The sequence below is a fragment of the Polistes fuscatus genome, unplaced genomic scaffold (genome assembly GCF_010416935.1).
Source record: "Polistes fuscatus isolate 324 unplaced genomic scaffold, CU_Pfus_HIC Scaffold19, whole genome shotgun sequence".
NCBI lineage: Eukaryota > Metazoa > Arthropoda > Insecta > Hymenoptera > Vespidae > Polistes > Polistes fuscatus.
Window position 1 is genome coordinate 418,652 of NW_025113095.1, and position 20,744 is coordinate 439,395.

At 25.1% G+C, this 20,744-nt stretch overlaps 1 protein-coding gene and 2 long non-coding RNA genes across 3 annotated transcripts; all 3 read left to right on the forward strand.

Annotated features, from left to right (window-relative positions):
* The first annotated feature begins 1,983 nt into the window (after positions 1-1,983).
* Positions 1,984-19,768, forward strand: LOC122515690 (somatomedin-B and thrombospondin type-1 domain-containing protein). The gene is made up of 5 exons (XM_043633093.1): positions 1,984-2,854; positions 12,625-12,828; positions 13,482-13,560; positions 16,543-16,616; positions 19,672-19,768. Exons 1-5 carry the CDS (start codon positions 2,605-2,607, stop codon positions 19,764-19,766), a joined length of 702 nt encoding a protein of 233 aa, XP_043489028.1. The 5' UTR covers positions 1,984-2,604; the 3' UTR covers positions 19,767-19,768.
* On the forward strand, positions 7,130-8,029 carry LOC122515692. The gene is made up of 2 exons (XR_006303344.1): positions 7,130-7,201; positions 7,757-8,029. It is a non-coding gene; the product is annotated as an uncharacterized LOC122515692 (long non-coding RNA).
* On the forward strand, positions 17,550-18,397 carry LOC122515691. Its single transcript, XR_006303343.1, has 2 exons — positions 17,550-17,882; positions 18,123-18,397. It is a non-coding gene; the product is annotated as an uncharacterized LOC122515691 (long non-coding RNA).
* Positions 19,769-20,744: the final 976 nt, after the last annotated feature.

A 20,744-nucleotide genomic window follows, 5' to 3' on the forward strand; every position in this document is an offset into this window, starting at 1 on the left:
AATTATAATCACGTTATTTATTGCGATCTAATGTTTACTAACCATCATTTGATACGATTAATTTAGTATTAATTCGATCATTTTTGATATCATTAAAATATTATTCATTCTATATCATTCTATACAAGATTTTTCAGATTGTTCGATTAATAAAAGTAAATATCTCATTTTTTATTTAATTACATTCGTCATTTACAATGATCGATATTTCTCGATATTAATTTAATAATAATTTAACGAAAGACAATCTTATATTTCTATAATATAAAAATGATTTAACATCTAAAAGAAATAATGTTCATATTAAAAATTAAATATAAAAAAAATATGACATTTACTTTCTCAGACGATACTTACAAAATCATATTTCTTTTATTCATATTTTTTATTATCATATTTATTTTATTATATTATTTATTAATATAATATTTATTTTATTATTATTATTCTTATATTATATTATTTCTATTATTTCGCAAAAATCTCGTAGATTTATTTCAAAATATTGACACCCCCTTCTACATACATATAATTAAATAAATTAATAATTACACTGTACTTTTTTTTATATAAATTAAATAAATCAAATAAATCATTTTCCATCATATATAACAACCAAAATATGAATAATAAAATTATAAATAATTAAATGATCAAGAAAAAATTAAATAAAAAAAAATATGACATTTACTTTTCTCAGACGATACTTGCAAAAATAAATCATATTTCTTATATTATTTCGCAAAAATCTCGTAGATTTATTTCAAAATGTTGACATTCCCTCCTACATACATATAATTAAATAAATTAATAATTACACTGTACACTTTTTTATATAAATCAAAAAAAATCAAATAAATCATTTTCCATCATATATAACAACCAAAATATAAATAATAAAATTAATCGTAAAATACGTGAGATATACACATACATATACATACATATATATAAATTTAGCAGACGAAAAAAAAAAGGTTAGTTCGTCGTATAAAAGATATCGATGCTTTTTCAATAATTTAACGAAAGACAATCTTATATTCCATAATATAAAATGATTTAACATCTAAAAGAAAAATGTTCATATTATAAAAATTAAATGATCAAGAAAAAATTAAATATAAAAAAAAATATGACATTTACTTTTCTCAGACGATACTTACAAAATCATATTTCTTTTATTCATATTTTTATTATCATATTTTTTATTATATTATTTATTAATATAATTTATTTTATTATTATTATTATATTATTATTTCTATTATTTTCTATTATTTATTCTCTTAATTTCCCCATAATATACATATAATATAATAAATTAATAATTACACTGTACTTTTTTTTTTATATAAATCAAATAAATCATTTTCCATCATATATAACAACCAAAATTAAATAATAAAATTAATCGTAAAATACGATATACATATATATATATATATATAATTTAGCAGACGAAAAAAAAAAGGTTAGTTCGTCGTATAAAAGATAATCACTAAGGATTTAGGATGAGAAGGGACCATATAGGGGGTGGTTTTAAATGAGGAATGAAGGAGGTTTAAACGTTAAGTGGTCGTACGTTGATAATTCAGGCATGCGCTCGTAAGGTGGCGGCTGGTTTAACCTGCTGGAGGGTTTTGCAAGAGGGCTTCGTAGGAACAAGACGAACAACTATCAAGGACGAACACGGATACCCTATGTATGCATAGTATAGTACAGTATAGTACAGTATACTATATATAGTATAGTATAGTATAGTATAGTATTATATAAAAGAAAGAAAGAAAGAAAGAAAGAAAGAAAGAAAGGGAAAGAAAGGGTGAGAGAGATAGTGAATGAGAGTGAGTGAAAAAGATTGGTCTGTGTGTGTGTGTGTTTGTGCGCGCGCGCGCACCAGACGGGACGTGTTAAAAGGGGGAGAGTTGTGTGTGCAATCCGCGATACGATGCTGTGTGGTGGTACACCCTCGTTCTCGTTGAAATCGCCTCAGTTCATTCGCGACTCTCTTGACACGAGGTTGAAACGGGAAACACCGGTTGTTGTTATAGATACATACATACATACATACATATATATAGTATATAGTACATAAATAATCGAGATAATACACTTCGCGATTAATTCGAAGTTATTTAAGTGAAAGTGAAAGAGAGATAATAGACCCCCTTACTTTTCGTTTTCTAATTTTTTCATTTGTCACTTTTTCATATTTAGTTTGATCATGTAAATTTAAATTGAACGTATTTTTAAAATATAACAAATGATCGGTAGATCAAATTAAAAACGTTACGAACGATCATGTCGATTGAATATTTTTCATTTCCGGGATTGTCGTCGTTTTTTAATCGTTTTCTTCGTTTTCATTATTTTATTCAACGATGAACGATTTTTTGTATAGCAATTCAATTATAATAAGAACGATAGATGAAATATATTAGACGTTCCTTTTTTTGTTTTCTTCTTCTTCTTCTTCTTTTATTTTTATTCTTTGTTATATTATTAAATATTATTTTGATTATTCGAGGGATGATTATAATACCATGATAATGACGATGATGACAACGACGAGAAAAATGATAATAAAGAAGATGGGTGTTTTCGATGATATTAAATCAATTTCAATTGAATATTTTTATCATCATCCTCGGCTTGATTTTGTACATCGACACAGCACAAGCCGGAAGTTGCAGTGCCGCTAAGCTTTGTTGTCAAGGAAGGGATTCCGGTTGTGTCATACAAAAGGAATCACCAAATGCCATAATCGAAAGCCCAAGAGACAAACCGTGTTACTGCGATCACGCGTGTCTCAAACTTGCCGATTGTTGCGACGATTTTAAAGAAACTTGCGGCGGTGAGTTGATCAAATAATCATTTTTTTTCTTTTTGTTTTAATCTCTTTGTAAAATCTGTCAAATATTGAGGTTTTCTTCTTTTTTTTTTTTAATATTTTATAATTATTATTTACATTTCGAGATGGGTAAAGGAATATTATTGGACGAGGAAAGGGTTTGTAATTACGATTCATCTTTCAAAGTTAAAAACTTTCCTATTTCGACGAGTTTCTTATTACATTTTAATTTTTTTTTCTTTTTTTTTACAGTGTGCAGGATTATAACCGATGCGAATTAAATCCCAAAATTGACATATTTCGTAATATTTGTTTTCTTCTCTTTTTCGTGGACCATCAAAGTCGCTTTTGCAATGTTCGATAATAATTTAACAAAATTATTATACGCGAGTTTATTTTACAGTGCATTTTTTTCTTCTTTTCTTTTTTTTTACAGTATGCAGGATTATAACCGATGCGAATTAAATTCCAAAAATTGACATATTTCGTAATATTTGTTTTCTTCTCTTTTTCGTGGACCATCAAAGTCGCTTTTACAATGTTCGATAATAATTTAGCAAAATTATTATACGCGAGTTTATTTTACAGTGCATTTTTTTCTTCTTTTCTTTTTTTTTACAGTATGCAGGATTATAACCGATGCGAATTAAATCCCAAAAATTGACATATTTCGTAATATTTGTTTTCTTCTCTTTTTCGTTGACCATCAAAGTCGCTTTTACAATGTTCGATAATAATTTTACAAAATTATTATACGCGAGTTTATTTTACAGTGCATTTTTTTCTTTTTTTTTTTTTTCTTTTTTTTCTTTTCTAATTTCAAAGTTACATAATTGCGAAGTAATTTAAAGGTAATTAGTTACCTTTAAGCAAAGTTCACTTTGAACAAGGAGTCGAGTTGCGGAACAGTTTTCGAATCTTAGTTCTATGAAAGAGAAAAGTTCATCATTTCTTTTTTTGTTTCTTTTTTCTTTTTTTTTTCTGATATCAATAGACTTATCATACATATAACGTAATATAATTTTTATTCATTTATATTTGATGTTGATAGCGTAAATTTGCTTCGTGGGATACGATCTTCGAGTTGAAAAAAAAAAAAAAAAAAAAAGAGAAAAAAAAAATTAAAATAAAATAAAATAAAATAAAATAAAATAAAATAAAATAAAACAAAATAAAATGAAATAAAATGAAATAAAGAAAATACATGTCAGGCAAACGGATAGGTGTAGTACGACGACTCGAGTACAAAATTGACGTGACGAACGCGATAAATTCAATGTGTGACGTTTTCAACACGTACGACAAGTTTCCCCCCCCCCACCATTCGTAATCTCGTTTAACGGGTTTTACACGCTTTTCACTGGCGTATACGTAATAACATATTTATATACATACACGTTAGAAAGAAACATAATATACAAATGTAATACATACGTTTTCGTTTATTGGATTTATTCTCTTTTTTTTTTTTTTTTTTAATCAAATTTAAACAAATTTCTTTTCTTTTCTTTTCTACTGGAAGGGAAACATGTTTTCTCGGACGACTGTAACGAATAAATTTATGAAACGATATGGAAAAAATAAAAAGAGTGAGAATGAGATTATGGAACGTTCTAATGTTAATTGTCGTGTATATGTGTGTGTGTGTGTGTGTGTGTGTATATGTTGCGTATGATGAGATACATCGATCAATAATTATTACGAGATGCTTTTGTTTATTGAAAGACGAGTGGGGATGTTAAATACCTTGATAATGTTCGATATATACCTTAAATAATTATTATAATTTATAATTTTATTTAATTAATAAATAATTATTAATTTTATAATTTTATTTAATTAATAAATAATTATTATATTTTATAATTTTATTTAATTAATAAATAATTATTATAATTTATAATTTGATTTAATTAATAAATAAATATTATATTTTATTATAATTATATTAATAAAGTATATGTTAGATGCACTGTTCTCTTCAAAATTTCACGTTAAGACTAGAACGTTGAGTTATCTATGAAAATATTTTCATTAAATGTTTTTTATGTGATTTTTCGAAATAACAGACGCATGTGTATAACCGGGAATAATATATCTAATAAAAAAAAAGTATTTTGAAGATTGTAACACGTTTTGATTTTAACATTTTGTTCATTTTTATGTAATTATTTGTGGGGATGTTAAATACCTTGATAATGTTCGATATATACCTTAAATAATTATTATAATTTATATAATTTGATTTAATTAATAAATAAATATTATATTTTCTAATTTTATTTAATAATAAATAATTATAATTATATATAATTTTATTTAATAATAAATAATTATTATAATTTATATTTAATTTGATTTAATTATAAATAAATATTATACTTTATTATAATTATATTAATAAAGTATATTATGTTAGATGCACTGTTCTCTTAAAAATTTCACGTTAAGATTAGAACGGTGTGTATTTATGAAAAATTTTCATTAAATGTTTTTTATGTAATTTTCGAAATAACAGACGCATGTGTACAACCGGGAATATATCTCTAATAAAAAAAGTATTTGGAAGATTGTAACACGTTTTGATTTTAACATTTTGTTCATTTTATATAATATTTGAACGTTCCTAATTATCGGTGATAACTTGGATGGTAAAATTGTTCTGTAACATAAGTAGAGTGCATTAGTGCATTAAAATAATTGTTAATTAATCGATGCAAGTGTCTATTGTTATCGAAAAGCTCGGAGTATATGTTCCGTGTACCGTCCTCCTCGAAATTCACCTTCAAACTGGCACGTTGTATTCTATCAAAGTTATTTATTAAAAGTTGTTTATATGACTTTCTCCGAAAAAAAAAAAAAGAAATTCTATTTATTACGAATATTAATTTATTTTATTGATATACGCAACTTTTTCGTAAGTCATATAAACATATTTAATAAAAAAAAATATTATTATATTAATATTTAATACATATTATATTAAATTTTATATTTAATAAAAAAAATATTTAATAAATATTTAATAAAAAATATTTAATAAATATTTAATAAAAAATATTTAATAAAAAATATTTAATAAATATTTAATAAAAAATATTGAATAAAAAATATTTAATAAATATTTAATAAAAAAAACTTTGATAGAAGACAATTTGCTAATGAAACGAAGGATTTCGAAAAGAACGGTTGCCGAATTAATGTTTTTTGATTATTATATACATTTTCTTCGATTAATTAACAATCATTTAAAGTATGTTGAACATTACAATGTACTCTACTAATAATTAGGATTGTTTAAACTAAAATACATTTGTTTTAACTTTCCTGAACAGGGAGATATTTGACAATGATTTTTTATTTTTACTGCGATGTGCCAAAAAGAAAAAAAAAAAAAGGAAAAAATACACGAGGGATCGAAACGTTAAGAAGATTTTAAACGACGTTTGAAATATTTTTTGCTAGAAATTTTAAATAGAGGTTTAAGGGTTTTAAAGGTTTAAAAGAAAATTAGGTCTCGCTTGAAAGGGAACTAAAGAATATATTTATGCATTCAACAAAATTCCTTTAAGCAAGAGAGAAACCTTCGATAAATTATATTTTTTTTAAAGATAATAAAATATATATTTAATTTATTTTTAACATTAATTATATTTTTATTATTAATATATTTTAACATTATACATTAAAATGTATATTTAAGAAATATTGAAAATAATTATAAAGATCATTTTCATAATCATCGATATGTATATTTAAGACAAACGATAGGATTCAAAGAAATAGGCTAATAATAAAATATTAAATGTTCAATTATTATCGAAAGATTAAACAAATGATTGGATCGCGTAAAAAGTTATATTAAAAAAAAAAAATAAGTATAATTAATGTTGAATTCAAACAACCCTTTCGAACGAAACCCTAAAGAAATCTCTGTGCGAAAAAGTACATTATTTTTTTTTTTAAATTTAATATTTCCATGTTATTAGAAATACGAGAGTATTGTACAGATGTAACTCTCTCTCTCTCTCTCTTATTCGTGAAGTAAGTTAGATGTATGAGAAATCGATATTTCAAATTAATAGGATTTATACCGCTCGACCTAATTTCTTTCTTTCTTTCTTTTTTTTTTCGTTTTTTTTCTTTTCTTTTCTAAAAAGAGGGAAAGGCAGGCAGATAGACAGAAATAGAAAAAAAGAAAAAAAGAAAAAGAGTGGGAGGAAGAGAGAGAGAGAGAGATAGAAATTGTATCGTTTAATTAAAATCGTGAAATCGCGTTAAAGCAACGAACTGATGAGAATAGTAGACTAGAAAATAGAACACAAGTGATAAGATAATTCAGTTAAAATGGTTGTGTTTCTATAATCCGTCGATTATAAAATTCGTATTAGAATTGATTTCAATATCTCGTTGAATATTATTTATTTTACGATAAACAATTATTATTATTATTATTATTATTATTATTATTAGTATATTATATTAATTATTATATTATATTATTATATTATTATTATTATATATATTATTATATTATTATTATATTATTATTATTAATGATATTATTAATTAGTATTATTATATTATATTATAATATTATTATTATATTATTATTATAATTATTATTATATTATTATATAATATTATAATATTATTATATTATATTATTATTATTAATATTATATTATATATTAAATAATAATTTATAAAATAAATAAAAAAAAATAATAAATAATATAATAATAAAATACATATATAAATAATATTATTATTATTTTATTATGTTACATTATTAATCGTTCACGATTAAAATAATTCGTTTCTTTTAAGTTCGTGATTTATTATGTTACATTATTAATCGTTCACGATTAAAATAATTCGTTTTTTTAAGTTCGTGACTACTAGCTAGCTGCTCAAGTGAATTCGATAATGTTAGAGAAAGAGAGAAAGAGAAAATGAATAAGTACGGAAAAGGAGTCATAGTGATTTGCTAAAGGAACGAAGAGGTGCAAAGCTTTCTGCCGGAAGACGATTATCTTGCTTCCGGGGACCGGAAGTTAGAGTCTTCTGTCATCTCCAAGACATAAGAAGCTACGTAACCATCACGTTTCTCCTATTATTTGTTCTTACTTTCTACTAAATCGAGTATTAAATACAAACAATTTTTTATCTTCTTTATATTTGAAAGTTTATTGATTTTTCTCATTTATTTTCTATTTTACCTTTTTACTCTTTTACTTTTTTATATTTTATCTCGTTGTACTGTCTCTCTTCATTTCTCTCGCGAAAATAATTACGTTTTTTTTCGTATTGTTAGAATTCGTTAGGTACGATGAAATTTATTGATTGTTCTTTTTTTATGCGTGTGTGTGTGTTGCTTTTTTCTTTCTTTTATTTTTACTTTTATAATAATTTAGAAGATACGCGTTTCGATCGTGAGTTAGTTCAATAAGTGATAGTAAATACTTTTTCTTTTTTTTTTTTTTTTCGTATTGTCATTACTATTCGAAATCAAACGGATTTTATTAGTCATTTATTTTCAACTCGCCTCGACAAACAAATATAGAAAAAAATATTTACGTTCAGTTTGACAACACGCGTAAACGTGAAAAAAGAAAAAAAAGGGAAAAAGTATAAAACCAACAAGCACGCGAAACTTCACGTTTGGATATACGAATCGATTTTTTTATTGTTGTTGTCGTCGTTGTTGTTCGGTTAAACGTTTTTTTTTTTTTTTTTAAATTACCTTCATATTTCGTACGTATCGAATAATAGAGTTTGTTCGGATTCCACTAGGTAAAACATTTTGTCCCTTTGTTGGCATTGAAGTTCTCCAAAGCCAAATGGATGAAATTATTTAGCTCTCTCGACGTACTATAGCGAATCGATCGATCACCGCACCCCTGTTTAAAGATCGAGGCTAATGTAAAGGGAATAGGTTATCGAAGGAAAGCTTTCAAACAACAATCTTTTCTATTAATGTATTATTACACATATACATGACTATTAATTAATAAATTACGTCAAATATCGTCACCTATCATTAAATTTTGAGCCGTTCAGTGCACACATCGATTAACTCAACTTTTGAAACATTTTATATTTGTGTCAAAACACTTGGTATAGTCAGAACTTTTTATATTTATAATAAATTTATAATATAATAATATTTTATAATAAATTTATAATAATTTAAATTAAATTTATAATATAATAATATTTTCTAATAAATTTATAATAATTAAATAAAATTTATAATATAATAATATTTTATAATAAATTTATAATAATTTAAATTAAATTTATAATAAATTTATATAATAAATTAAATAATAAAGATTAATACCATTGAACGGCCAAATTTTTGTGGGCCATTGAAAAATAAATAATTTATTTCAACATTACTGACGATTATTTTTTGGCTTTTATTTCTTATTAATTTATACACCGTTAAATGAAAGTTATATCTGTATTTATGCATTCTACATTAAATTACGTCAAATATCGTCACCTATCATTAAATGAGCCGTTCAGTGCACACATCGATTAACTCAACTTTTTGAAAAATTTTAAATTTATCTGTCAAAACACTTGGTATAGTCAGAACTTTTTATATTTATAATAATTTAAATTAAATTTATAATAAATTCATATAATAAATGAAATAATAAAGATTAATACCATTGAACGGCCAAATTTTTGTGGGCCATTGAAAAATAAATCATTTATTTCAACATTACTGACGATTATTTTTTGGCTATTATTTCTTATTAATTTTATACACCGTTAAATGAAAGTTATATCTGTATTTATGCATTCTACATTAAATTACGTCAAATATCGTCACCTATCATTAAATGAGCCGTTCAGTGCACACATCGATTAACTCAACTTTTTGAAAAATCTTAAATTTATCTGTCAAAACACTTGGTATAGTCAGAACTTTTTATATTTATAATAAATTTATAATATAATAATATTTTCTAATAAATTTATAATAATTTAAATTAAATTTATAATAAATTTATATAATAAATTAAATAATAAAGATTAATACCATTAAACGGCCAAATTTTTGTTGGCCATTGAAAAGTAAATAATTTATTTCAATATTACTGACGATTATTTTTTGGCTATTATTTCTTATTAATTTTATACACCCTTAAATGAAAGTTATATCTGTATTTATGCATTCTACATTAAATTACGTCAAATATCGTCACCTATCATTAAATGAGCTGTTCAGTGCATACATCGATTAACTCAACTTTTTGAAAAATCTTTAATTTATCTGTCAAAACACTTGGTATAGTCAGAACTTTTGATATTTATAATAAATTTATAATAATTTAAATTAAATTTATAATAAATTTATATAATAAATGAAATAATAAAGATTAATATCATTAAACGGCCACATTTTTGTGGGCCATTGAAAAATAAATAATTTATTTCAACATTACTGACGATTATTTTTTGGCTATTATTTCTTATTAATTTTATACACCGTTAAATGAAAGTTATATCTGTATTTATGCATTCTACATTAAATTACGTCAAATATCGTCACATATCATTAAATGAGCCGTTCAGTGCACACATCGATTAACTCAACTTTTTGAAAAATCTTTAATTTATCTGTCAAAGCACTTGGTATAGTCAGAACTTTTTATATTTATAATAAATTTATAATATAATAATATTTTATAATAAATTATAATAATTTAAATTAAATTTATAATATAATATTTTTTAATAAATTTATAATAATTTAAATTAAATTTATAATAAATTTATATAATAAATGAAATAATAAAGATTAATATCATTAAACGGCCAAATTTTTGTGGGCCATTAAAAAATAAATAATTTATTTCAACATTACTGACGATTATTTTTGGCTATTATTTCTTATTAATTTTATACACCGTTAAATGAAAGTTATATCTGTATTTATGCATTCTACATATATATATATATATATATATGTGAATCTATATTATAACAGAAATTTTAAAAAAACAATGTACATTGTTTTATGGAGTTAATCGATGTGTGCACTGAACGGCTCATTAATATCCTGTTAATTATTTTGTATTCGTTATAATATGATAATTTATATGTACCATGCATTGTTTCAAATTTCATAACAAAACAATTTAATATACTGACGATCTTTATCCCATATAAAACATCAATTAATTCCATGGTTATTTGTTTTTCGCATATCTTTTCTTTTTTTTTTACTCCTCATTGACGTTTGATTTTTCGTTGTTAATCGTTTAATATAATATATTCGATTGAAACGTAATTAATTTTCTCTTGAAAATATTCGTAGTCTTTTTTTTTTCTTTCTTTTTTATTTTTTCATCGAATAAATGCATCGTAGATGCAGGTTTATATTTTTTTTCCCTTTCTTTCTTTTCTTTTTCTTTCTTTCTTTTTTATTTCTATTATTACCTGCGATAACAATTGCAATTATACGCGTTTAAACGTTATCATCTCAAATGAATATACAAATTAACGATTTTTATTTTGCAAAAAAGAGAAAAAAAAAGTAAAAACATTTATACACCGATATACTTGTCGTTCACTAACACATTTAACTAACACTAACACATTAACACCGATATACATGTATTCACTAACACATACATGCTTGCAATTATATAAAAATTCGTATCTTTATAATTAACAATACGTAATTGTTCATTCTCCCGAATACTTTTTCGTACATTTCCATTCGATTTTATCAAAAAATAACAAAATAAAACGTATATATATATATACCGGACGTATGAACATTTTATCGAATAGAAAATAAAAAGAATGAGAAAAGAAAGAGGAGTAGGAGGAGGATGGGGGGGAGTAAAAAATTAAAAAGAAGAAGAAAGGATTATAAATACCAACCGAAGCCTATTTTTCCGTAGTCGTTTCGAATTCAATAGAGCTAATAGAAAAACGTATATAGGAGTACATACATACATGCATATGTATAGTTATACACACGTATAGGTGGAGTTAGGCGGATCGATTCATTCATGACGAATTCTTCGTTTCCCTCCCTGCCCTCTCCCCCACCCCCTCCACCACCCTCCCTCATCGTGAATAGAACCATCGAATTCGTGTTGAAAATAATAATCTGATTTCAAAGATTTATTCTTAATCAAATTGTTATCGAAACGAAACGAAACGAAACGAAACGAAACGAAACAACGGTTATAAAAATATAAAAGGAATGAAGTGAAAAATAAAAGAATATAATCTAATATTTGCGTTTAAAGAAATAATAAAAAAAAATATATATATATATATAAAAATTTATATTATATAAAAAATATTATATTATTATATATTTTTTATTTAACAAAAATATTATATTATTATATATATATATTTTTATTATTTAACAAAAAAATTAATATACATATTTTTATTTAACAAAAATATTATATTAATATATAATTATTATTAATAATTATATATAATTTATTTATTATTTATTATATATATATATTATTATATATTTATTATATATTATTATATTTATATTATATATAATTATTATTAATAATTAATATTAATATATAATTTATTTATTATATATATATATTATAAAAGATCTTCGTAAATATTTGTCAGATTCTTTTAATAATGACTTTTTTCTGTTAGTTTCCTTTCAAAGAACCCCTCTCACATAATTATTTTCTACACGTGTATAACTAACATAAATAAAAAATATTTAATTTGTATAATTTTGTTGTTATTTACAGTGGTAGATTGTATAGTAAGCGAATGGAGCGAGTGGTCAGCGTGCAATACGGGATGTGGCAGTGGAACACAAAAACGTACTCGCAGTATACGAATCTCGGAGAAAAATGGTGGAAAGCATTGTCCTAGACTGGATCAAATCAGGAGCTGTCGAAGCTTTCAATCTTGTCACTCTGGAATTCTTCGTCCTTTGCTTCACGACAGGAGTGAGTGATCACGGGAGTTTAGTTGAACGCCGTGAAAATAAAAAAGAAAAGACAAAAAGAAAAGACAAAGAGAAAAGAAACTTAAAACAAAAAAAAATTACTTCAGTTTTTCGTCTTTTTTTTTATTCTCGTTTCATTCTAATTGATACAGGTAATCCTCTTACAAACACGGTTTCCTATAACACGAATAAACAAATTCTAACGAGAACCCTTTGCAAAACATTGTATTTTCTAACAACACCACTGGATAATTTAATTTTTGATTAACATGTTTACAAAACTAATCATAAATTATTTCAAAATAATCAAATCTGGGTTTAATGTAACACGGTTACACACGACACGGCAGTTCCTAAGAATATCTAAACAAACCTATTAAACAAACCTATGTGTGAACCTATTCGTGTGTATAGGGGAGGGTTACCTGTACTTCATTCGAATTATTGTCATTTTTTTTTCCCTATTTTCTATAGTTTCATTTTTTCTCTCTCTCTCTCTCTCTCTTCGTTTGAATTATAAGCACCTTTTCTTCTACGTTAACAATTTTTCTTCGTTATCTTTATTTATTTTCTCTAATTCGATATTATGTTGAATTCGTGTATATAAAATATATTATAAAAAATGTTCGATGATTTCTAATTGATCTTTCATAGGTGTGACGTTACTTTCCTTTCTACCTGCTGGATACAACGATACCGAAATTGGCATTGAAAATGAAATACCCAAAATGAGGTAAGAAACGTAACGCACATAACAAGTGGGTTAAAAACGAACGAACAAAATGACGACATCGATACACATAAAAATTAAATTACTTGAAAATAATTAATAAACTATGGGGGTTTTTTTTTTTTTTCTTTTTTTCCACGCAACACCGCACACTTTTATAGGAATACTATCTATCGTGTTTTATGGGAAGATTATTTGTAATTCAATTCGACGGTTTTACGATGAACTCACGTTACTCGTAAATTTTTTTTAATAAAATCTCTCTCTCTCTCTCTCTCTCTCTCAATCGAAATCGTTACCAATAATATTTTCGTTAGACTCTAAAATATATACGTTTTTATGCAAAACGTCAAACGAAATCGTAGAAAACTTTGTTTTCAGTTACGCGTCGTGCAATATTTCACGTACGTTTACGTAAATCTCATTCGATGGGGAGGAGGATACGGGTTTTTCTATTTTGGTTTGTTCCTGTTTTTTTTCGTTTTTTTTTCCTTTCCGTTTCACATGTTTAATTTTATACGACATCATTTTGAGGATTTCTTGTTGTCTTTTTTTTTCCCAGGGATTTTGATATTTTACAACGGTCGTTACTAACAGCTCGACATGGGTGTGGGTGGCGAGGGTGGGGGGGGAGGGAAGGTTTCGGAGGTGAAAAAAAAAACAAAATAAAAACGAAATTCTATGCTGACAACACGCTGAAAATTGTCGCACGCAAGGTGTATATATATTTTTGAACATTTTCGAGCTACCTCAATTGTGTAACAAATGTGTAAACTTGATATATATATATACACATACATATATAAATATATATATGTATATATATATTGAAATTTACAAGTCCATCCATCGATCGAACGTTTATGTATCTATCTATCTATTTATCTATCTATCTATCTATCTAGTTACCCATCTATGCATCCATGTATCCATGTATGCATGTATGCATGTATGCATGTATGCATGTATTACAAGTTACCGCTTCCAGAAAATTTTCCATGAAAAATCCCGCAGATAGATTCGTGGTACGAACAAAACGACGTTTATCTTTTTATTGATAGATTATAAATCTCATAGATATTTCGTTATTTTCAAATCATAAAATTTCAAACGTTTTTTTTCATACAACACTATTACAATTTCAATTGTTCTCTCCCCCTTCTTTTTTTTTCTCCTATTCTTTTATTTCATTATTATTTATTTTCCTTTTCTTATTTATTTATTATTTATTTCCTATTCTTTTATTTAAAAAAAAAAAAGATCACGAACAACAGTCCACCGTATTTATTTTTTATTATTCATTATTTTTTATTATTCATTATTATCATATTTTTTATTCTTATTATTCCATCATACCGATATCATATCGTGTTATATTTCTTTTTTCTTTTTTTTATTTATATATGTGTTTTTCTTTTTAATCTGGTCACAATTTATTTAAACATCGCGATTAAAATATTATCTCCTTTTTGTTTGTTTTTTTTTTTCATTCGTTCGTTTAATTTTTTCCAATCGTCATATTGTAAATCACCCTTCTCGCTTTTTTTATTAATTTTCTTTTCCCCTTTTAAAAAACTATATTTTCTTCTCTCCGAACGTTTTTGATAAAACAATTTAATAAACAATATCACCATTGGTATAATAAACGAATACGTGGGTGGTGGTGATGGAGTAGGATATGAATGGTAGTCGTGTCTCGAGTGGCAATTTAATTTTCAAGTGGTAACAAATATACGTGAATAACGATGAATTAACATGGAAATCATTATTTTTCGAGTGTACGTCGTAGTTGTTACTGGGGGGAAAAGTATCGAATACAAAAATAAACCAAAAAAAAAAAAAAAAAAAATATAAAAATTCGTTCTTCGTATAGAAAATAAGGGAAAACCGCAGTGGAAATGAGAGAGAGAGAGAGAGAGAGAAAATAATAAAAAATATTGCAAAAGAGAATGAGAAAAATGTTTATACAAGAACGACATTGATATACACACACGTACGCACATATACATACACGAAGTATATAAATTCGTTGTTGATCGAGTCGTATACACGTCATCGGAATACTTTTTCAAAATCGTGTGATTGGCGTCTATCGAGATAAATTCACCTTTTAAAAGAGTTAAAAAGATCTTTCATTGACATATGTGGGTCACACACACACATATACATACGTACGTTCGCACGTACGAACACGTATTCATGCTTAACACAAAGTGATTCTTTATAGCAGGTAGTAGTACTCCTGCACGTTTTTCTTCCCTTTTTATATTATACTTTCTTTTATCATTATTATTATTATTATTATCATTATTATTTCTTTTCCTAGAAAATTCAGACTAGCGAACGTTTTCCTATTTCATTCTCTTATATTATTCGTTTCCTGTATATTACATTTTAATATTTAATACGAGATATATATATGTGTAGGTGTTTATATATGTAAAAAAAAAAGAAAAAATTTAAAAGGAAGAAAAAACGAGACGAGACTCACTCGAACGGTTTTTCGTTTTATCCTATTTTTAATCCTTTTGCCTGTTCTCTTTCTTTTGATCATTGTTTAAATTTGAACGGACCGTTTTTACATACGGATTTCTTTTTTTTTTTTTGTTTCGAAACGGTTTCTCTCGGTATGTTATTCTTTCTCTTTTTTTTGGTTAAACATTTTATTTTTCACGAGAGTATAAATTTTTAACTGGCTTGATATATAAAAGTTTGACAAGATGACACAGATAGATCTCGCATGAAAAGAAGAAAAAAAAAGAATAAAAGAAATCAAATTGTATGCGCTCCGTTTTCTTCTCGATGTCAAACAATTTAATATTTTTATTTTAATATTGAATCGTATTATTGCATAATACATATACGGATATTTTAAAAAATTACAAATACAACGTCGGGAAGTTTAAACAAAAAAAGAAAAAAGAAAATATAATAAAAATACGATCGAATGACGTTAGTTGTAATCGAATATTTCGTACCTTTCAGCCATAGGTGTGTTGCATTCACTATCGTGCGTGCTTCCAAAGCTTGCAAACGGATATCTTCTTCCTTGGCCGAAGGTAAGGATAAATTTCATAGAGAAGGTTATACTATATATGCAATATTGTAAATAGAAATATAAAACAGTAAAAACAAATCAAATCGTATTACCAGTGTAACATAATATATTACGTATAATATAATATTATCGAATATGCGTAATCAAAAATATTTTATATTATATATTTATTTATATTATTTTATAAATTAATATTAAATTTTATAATTAATATTAAAAATATTTTATATTATATTATATTTATATTATATTTATTTATATAATATAAATAATATTATTTTCCATATATATTATTATTATTATTATATATATATATTTATTTTTCAACGTGTGAAAATGCATAATCGAATAAATAATGGAATGTAACGTTGATTGAAAAATCCCCCAAAATTTATTAATATTTAATTATTTATTTGATTTTTTATTAATATTTTTTGTTCGATTTTTATATTAATATTTTGTTTAAATGAATAATCAAACGGAGATGCACGAGAGAGAATATTTTTATTAATTCAAATATATAATCATATCTCTCGTAAAATTCGTGACATCGATATTTTATTATTAACATATTAATCACGAATTCGTCAATATATACCGACAGAACAATTTTTTTCAAATACTATTCTCGAAAAAATAAAAACCTTCTTCTATTTTTTTTTTTTTTTTAGAAAATACAAATATTTTTTTTCTCTCTCTCTCTCTCTCTCTTCGTATGACACCAGTCGGCAAATAACAAAAGTAAAAGAGAAAAACCGAAAAAATCAAAATAATAAAAAATGTGTTCGATTTCGCACTGAAAAAAATAATCTCAAAAGATTTTCTTTTTCAAATACAAACACAAAGTTTCTTTGTTTAATTTTTTTTTCCTCTCTCTCTCTCTTTCTCTTTCTGTAAAAATACACAATAAAATACACTACCCTAGTGTGTCGAGTGTATTAAAGAAAAGGATATTATTTTGTTGTTGTTGTTGTTTTGTTTTTTTGTAATTTTGTTTAAATACGATTTTTAACGTAACTCGTTATCCTTATCGAAAGTAATCGTCGGTTTCGGACAAAGTTATCCCCCCTCCCCTGCCCCCACTACCATTTTTTTCGAATATTGCGAATACGCGGTGAAACGAAGATAACAAATATTTTGTTTTCTCCTTTTGTTTTTATCTTTATTTTTAAAACCATAACGGTGTAACAGTAGTCAACGGATTAGCCACGTTGGATTAGAGCAAACGATAAAAAGTCGCACGACCTTTTAGGTTGCTATTGGATAGGTTTGAGATAGGTATTAATAAAGAAATGACTCGAACTCATAAAAAAAAAGAAAAAAAAAAAGGAAGAGTATTAGTATAAGAACAAACAATTGCAATTAATCATTCTAAACAACAAAAAAAAACCATCAATTTTCCATAAAACTTAGTTATCCCGATAAACAATGAAATAACATCTAATCGTATTAAATAATTCTCAATTAATATTCTCCAAAATGATAATAAAAAATTGCAATTGGATAGGTTTGAGATAGGTATTAATAAAGAAATGACTCGAACTCATATAAAAAGAAAAAAAAAGGGAGAGTATTAGTATAAGAAAAAACAATTGCAATTAATCATTCTAAACAACAAAAAAGAACCATCAATTTTCCATAAAACTTAGTTATCCCGATAAACAATGAAATAACATCTAATCGTATTAAATAATTCTCAATTAATATTCTCCAAAATGATAATAAAAAATTGCAATTGGATAGGTTTGAGATAGGTATTAATAAAGAAATGACTTGAACTCATAAAAAAAAAAAAAAGGGAGAGTATTAGTATAAAAAAAAAAACAATTGCAATTAATCATTCTAAACAACAAAAAAGAACCATCAATTTTCCATAAAACTCGGTTATCCCGATAAACAATGAAATAACATCTAATCGTATTAAATAATTCTCAATTAATATTCTCCAAAATGATAAAAAAAATTGCAATTGAATAGGTTTGAGATAGGTATTAATAAAGAAATGACTCGAATTCATAAAAAAAGAAAAAATAAGGGATAGTATTAGTATAAAAAAAAAACAATTGCAATTAATCATTCTAAACAACAAAAAAGAACCATCAATTTTCCATAAAACTTAGTTATCCCGATAAACAATGAAATAACATCTAATCGTATTAAATAATTCTCAATTAATATTCTCCAAAATGATAATAAAAAATTGCAATTGGATAGGTTTGAGATAGGTATTAATAAAGAAATGACTCGAACTCATATAAAAAGAAAAAAAAAAGGGAGAGTATTAGTAAAAAAAAACAATTGCAATTAATCATTCTAAACAACAAATAAAGAATCATCAATTTTCCATAAAACCTTATTATCCCGATAAACAATGAAATAACATCTAATCGTATTAAATAATTCTCAATTAATATTCTCCAAATGATAATACAAAATTGCAATTGGATAGGTTTGAGATAGGTATTAATAAAGAAATAACTTGAACTCATATAAAAGAAAAAAAAAGGGAGAGTATTAGTATAAGAAAAAACAATTGCAATTAATCATTCTAAACAACAAAAAAGAACCATCAATTTTCCATAACTTAGTTATCCCGATAACAATGAAATAACATCTAATCGTATTAAATAATTCTCAATTAATATTCTCCAAAATGATAATAAAAAATTGCAATTGGATAGGTTTGAGATAGGTATTAATAAAGAAATGACTCGAACTCATATAAAAGAAAAAAAAGGAAGAGTATTTACGTTAGTATAAAAAAAAATAATTGCAATTAATCATTCTAAACAACAACAACAACAACAACAAAAAAGAACCATCAATTTTCCATAAAACTTAGTTATCCCGATTAACAATGAAATAACATCTAATCGTATTAAATAATAATACGATCAATTATAAACAATCTTTAATTTATAAATAATTATTTTTTAGATTAACATCTAATCGTATTGAGAATATAAATTCTCAATTATATTCTCCAAAATGATAATAAAAAATTGCAATGAAGAATAATATCATTCATTTGTGAATATATATTTGATATTTTTCAGGTACTAGAATATGCGTGGAACGTGGACAGGAAGATGACGAGGAAGATAAAAAAAGAAAAATATACAAGAAAATGATGGAATTAATATTAGTATAATAATAATAGAATTACTAGTGGTAGTAGTATCGGTAATAGTATTAGTAGCAGCAGCATTAGTAGTAGCAGCAGTAGTAGTAGTAGTAGTAGTAGTAGTATTATTATTAAAGAAGGTAGGAGAGGAAAGTTGTTCGTGGGTATTGGCAGATGGAAACTATCGACGTCCTATGAGGCCGGAAGTGCTGTTAGAATTGCTATGAATTCGAGCTGCCATGGGAAATGGATAGGCGATTCAAGGCTTCTCATCGATTGCAATGATCCAACTTGTGGAGATAATAATACTAATACTACTACACGTTTACGCGTCGATAAACGTTTACGAAGAAGCTTGCACCAATCCAAGGATAATAATATCCTCAAGGATAATAAAAACGACGACGATGAAGAGATTATAACGATCGCGATTACGATGACGATGATAATTATTTTCGAAGGACCAAAGAAGCTGTTAGGGAAAGGTGCAGAAGAAGGAGGAGGGGTAGACGACGAAAGAGAAGCAGAAGAAGAAGACACGATCTTTTTAATGTCAAATCCTAATTCTAACACCATTATATTACGTTTATTATTATTATTATTGTTATTAATGTACGAACCTGTGAACAAAAAAAAAAAAAAGAAAACACTTAACACGCACACACACACTTACACGCAAATAGAGGAATCCATCGTGTATCTTGGCGCCATTTATCTTATTTTTTCTTGTGTGTATTTCCTTAATTTAATCCTCTGTAATAAGGTTCCTATTTAAAACAAAAAAAAAAAAAAAGAAAAAAAAAAAGAAAAAATAAGGAAAACAAAACATTTTAATTATCGATACTATATAAAAATATGTAAATTAAAATACAATTATATATATATAAAAAAAGAAAAAAAAACCAATCTCAAATAATAAAAATTTAAATGTATCAATACGAAGTTACATGTTGTTATAGAGGGATATTAATAAGACAGGAATAGGATAATAAATATCGTTGCATG

Excerpts from the sequence above, each read along its gene's own strand:
- LOC122515690 (XM_043633093.1), top strand. The coding sequence starts at position 2,605 with ATGATATTAAATCAATTTCAATTGAATATTTTTATCATCATCCTCGGC. Across the intron at positions 2,855-12,624 it reads TTTTAAAGAAACTTGCGGCG|TGGTAGATTGTATAGTAAGC; the intron begins GTGAGTTGATCA and ends TGTTATTTACAG. Across the intron at positions 12,829-13,481 it reads TCCTTTGCTTCACGACAGGA|GTGTGACGTTACTTTCCTTT; the intron begins GTGAGTGATCAC and ends GATCTTTCATAG.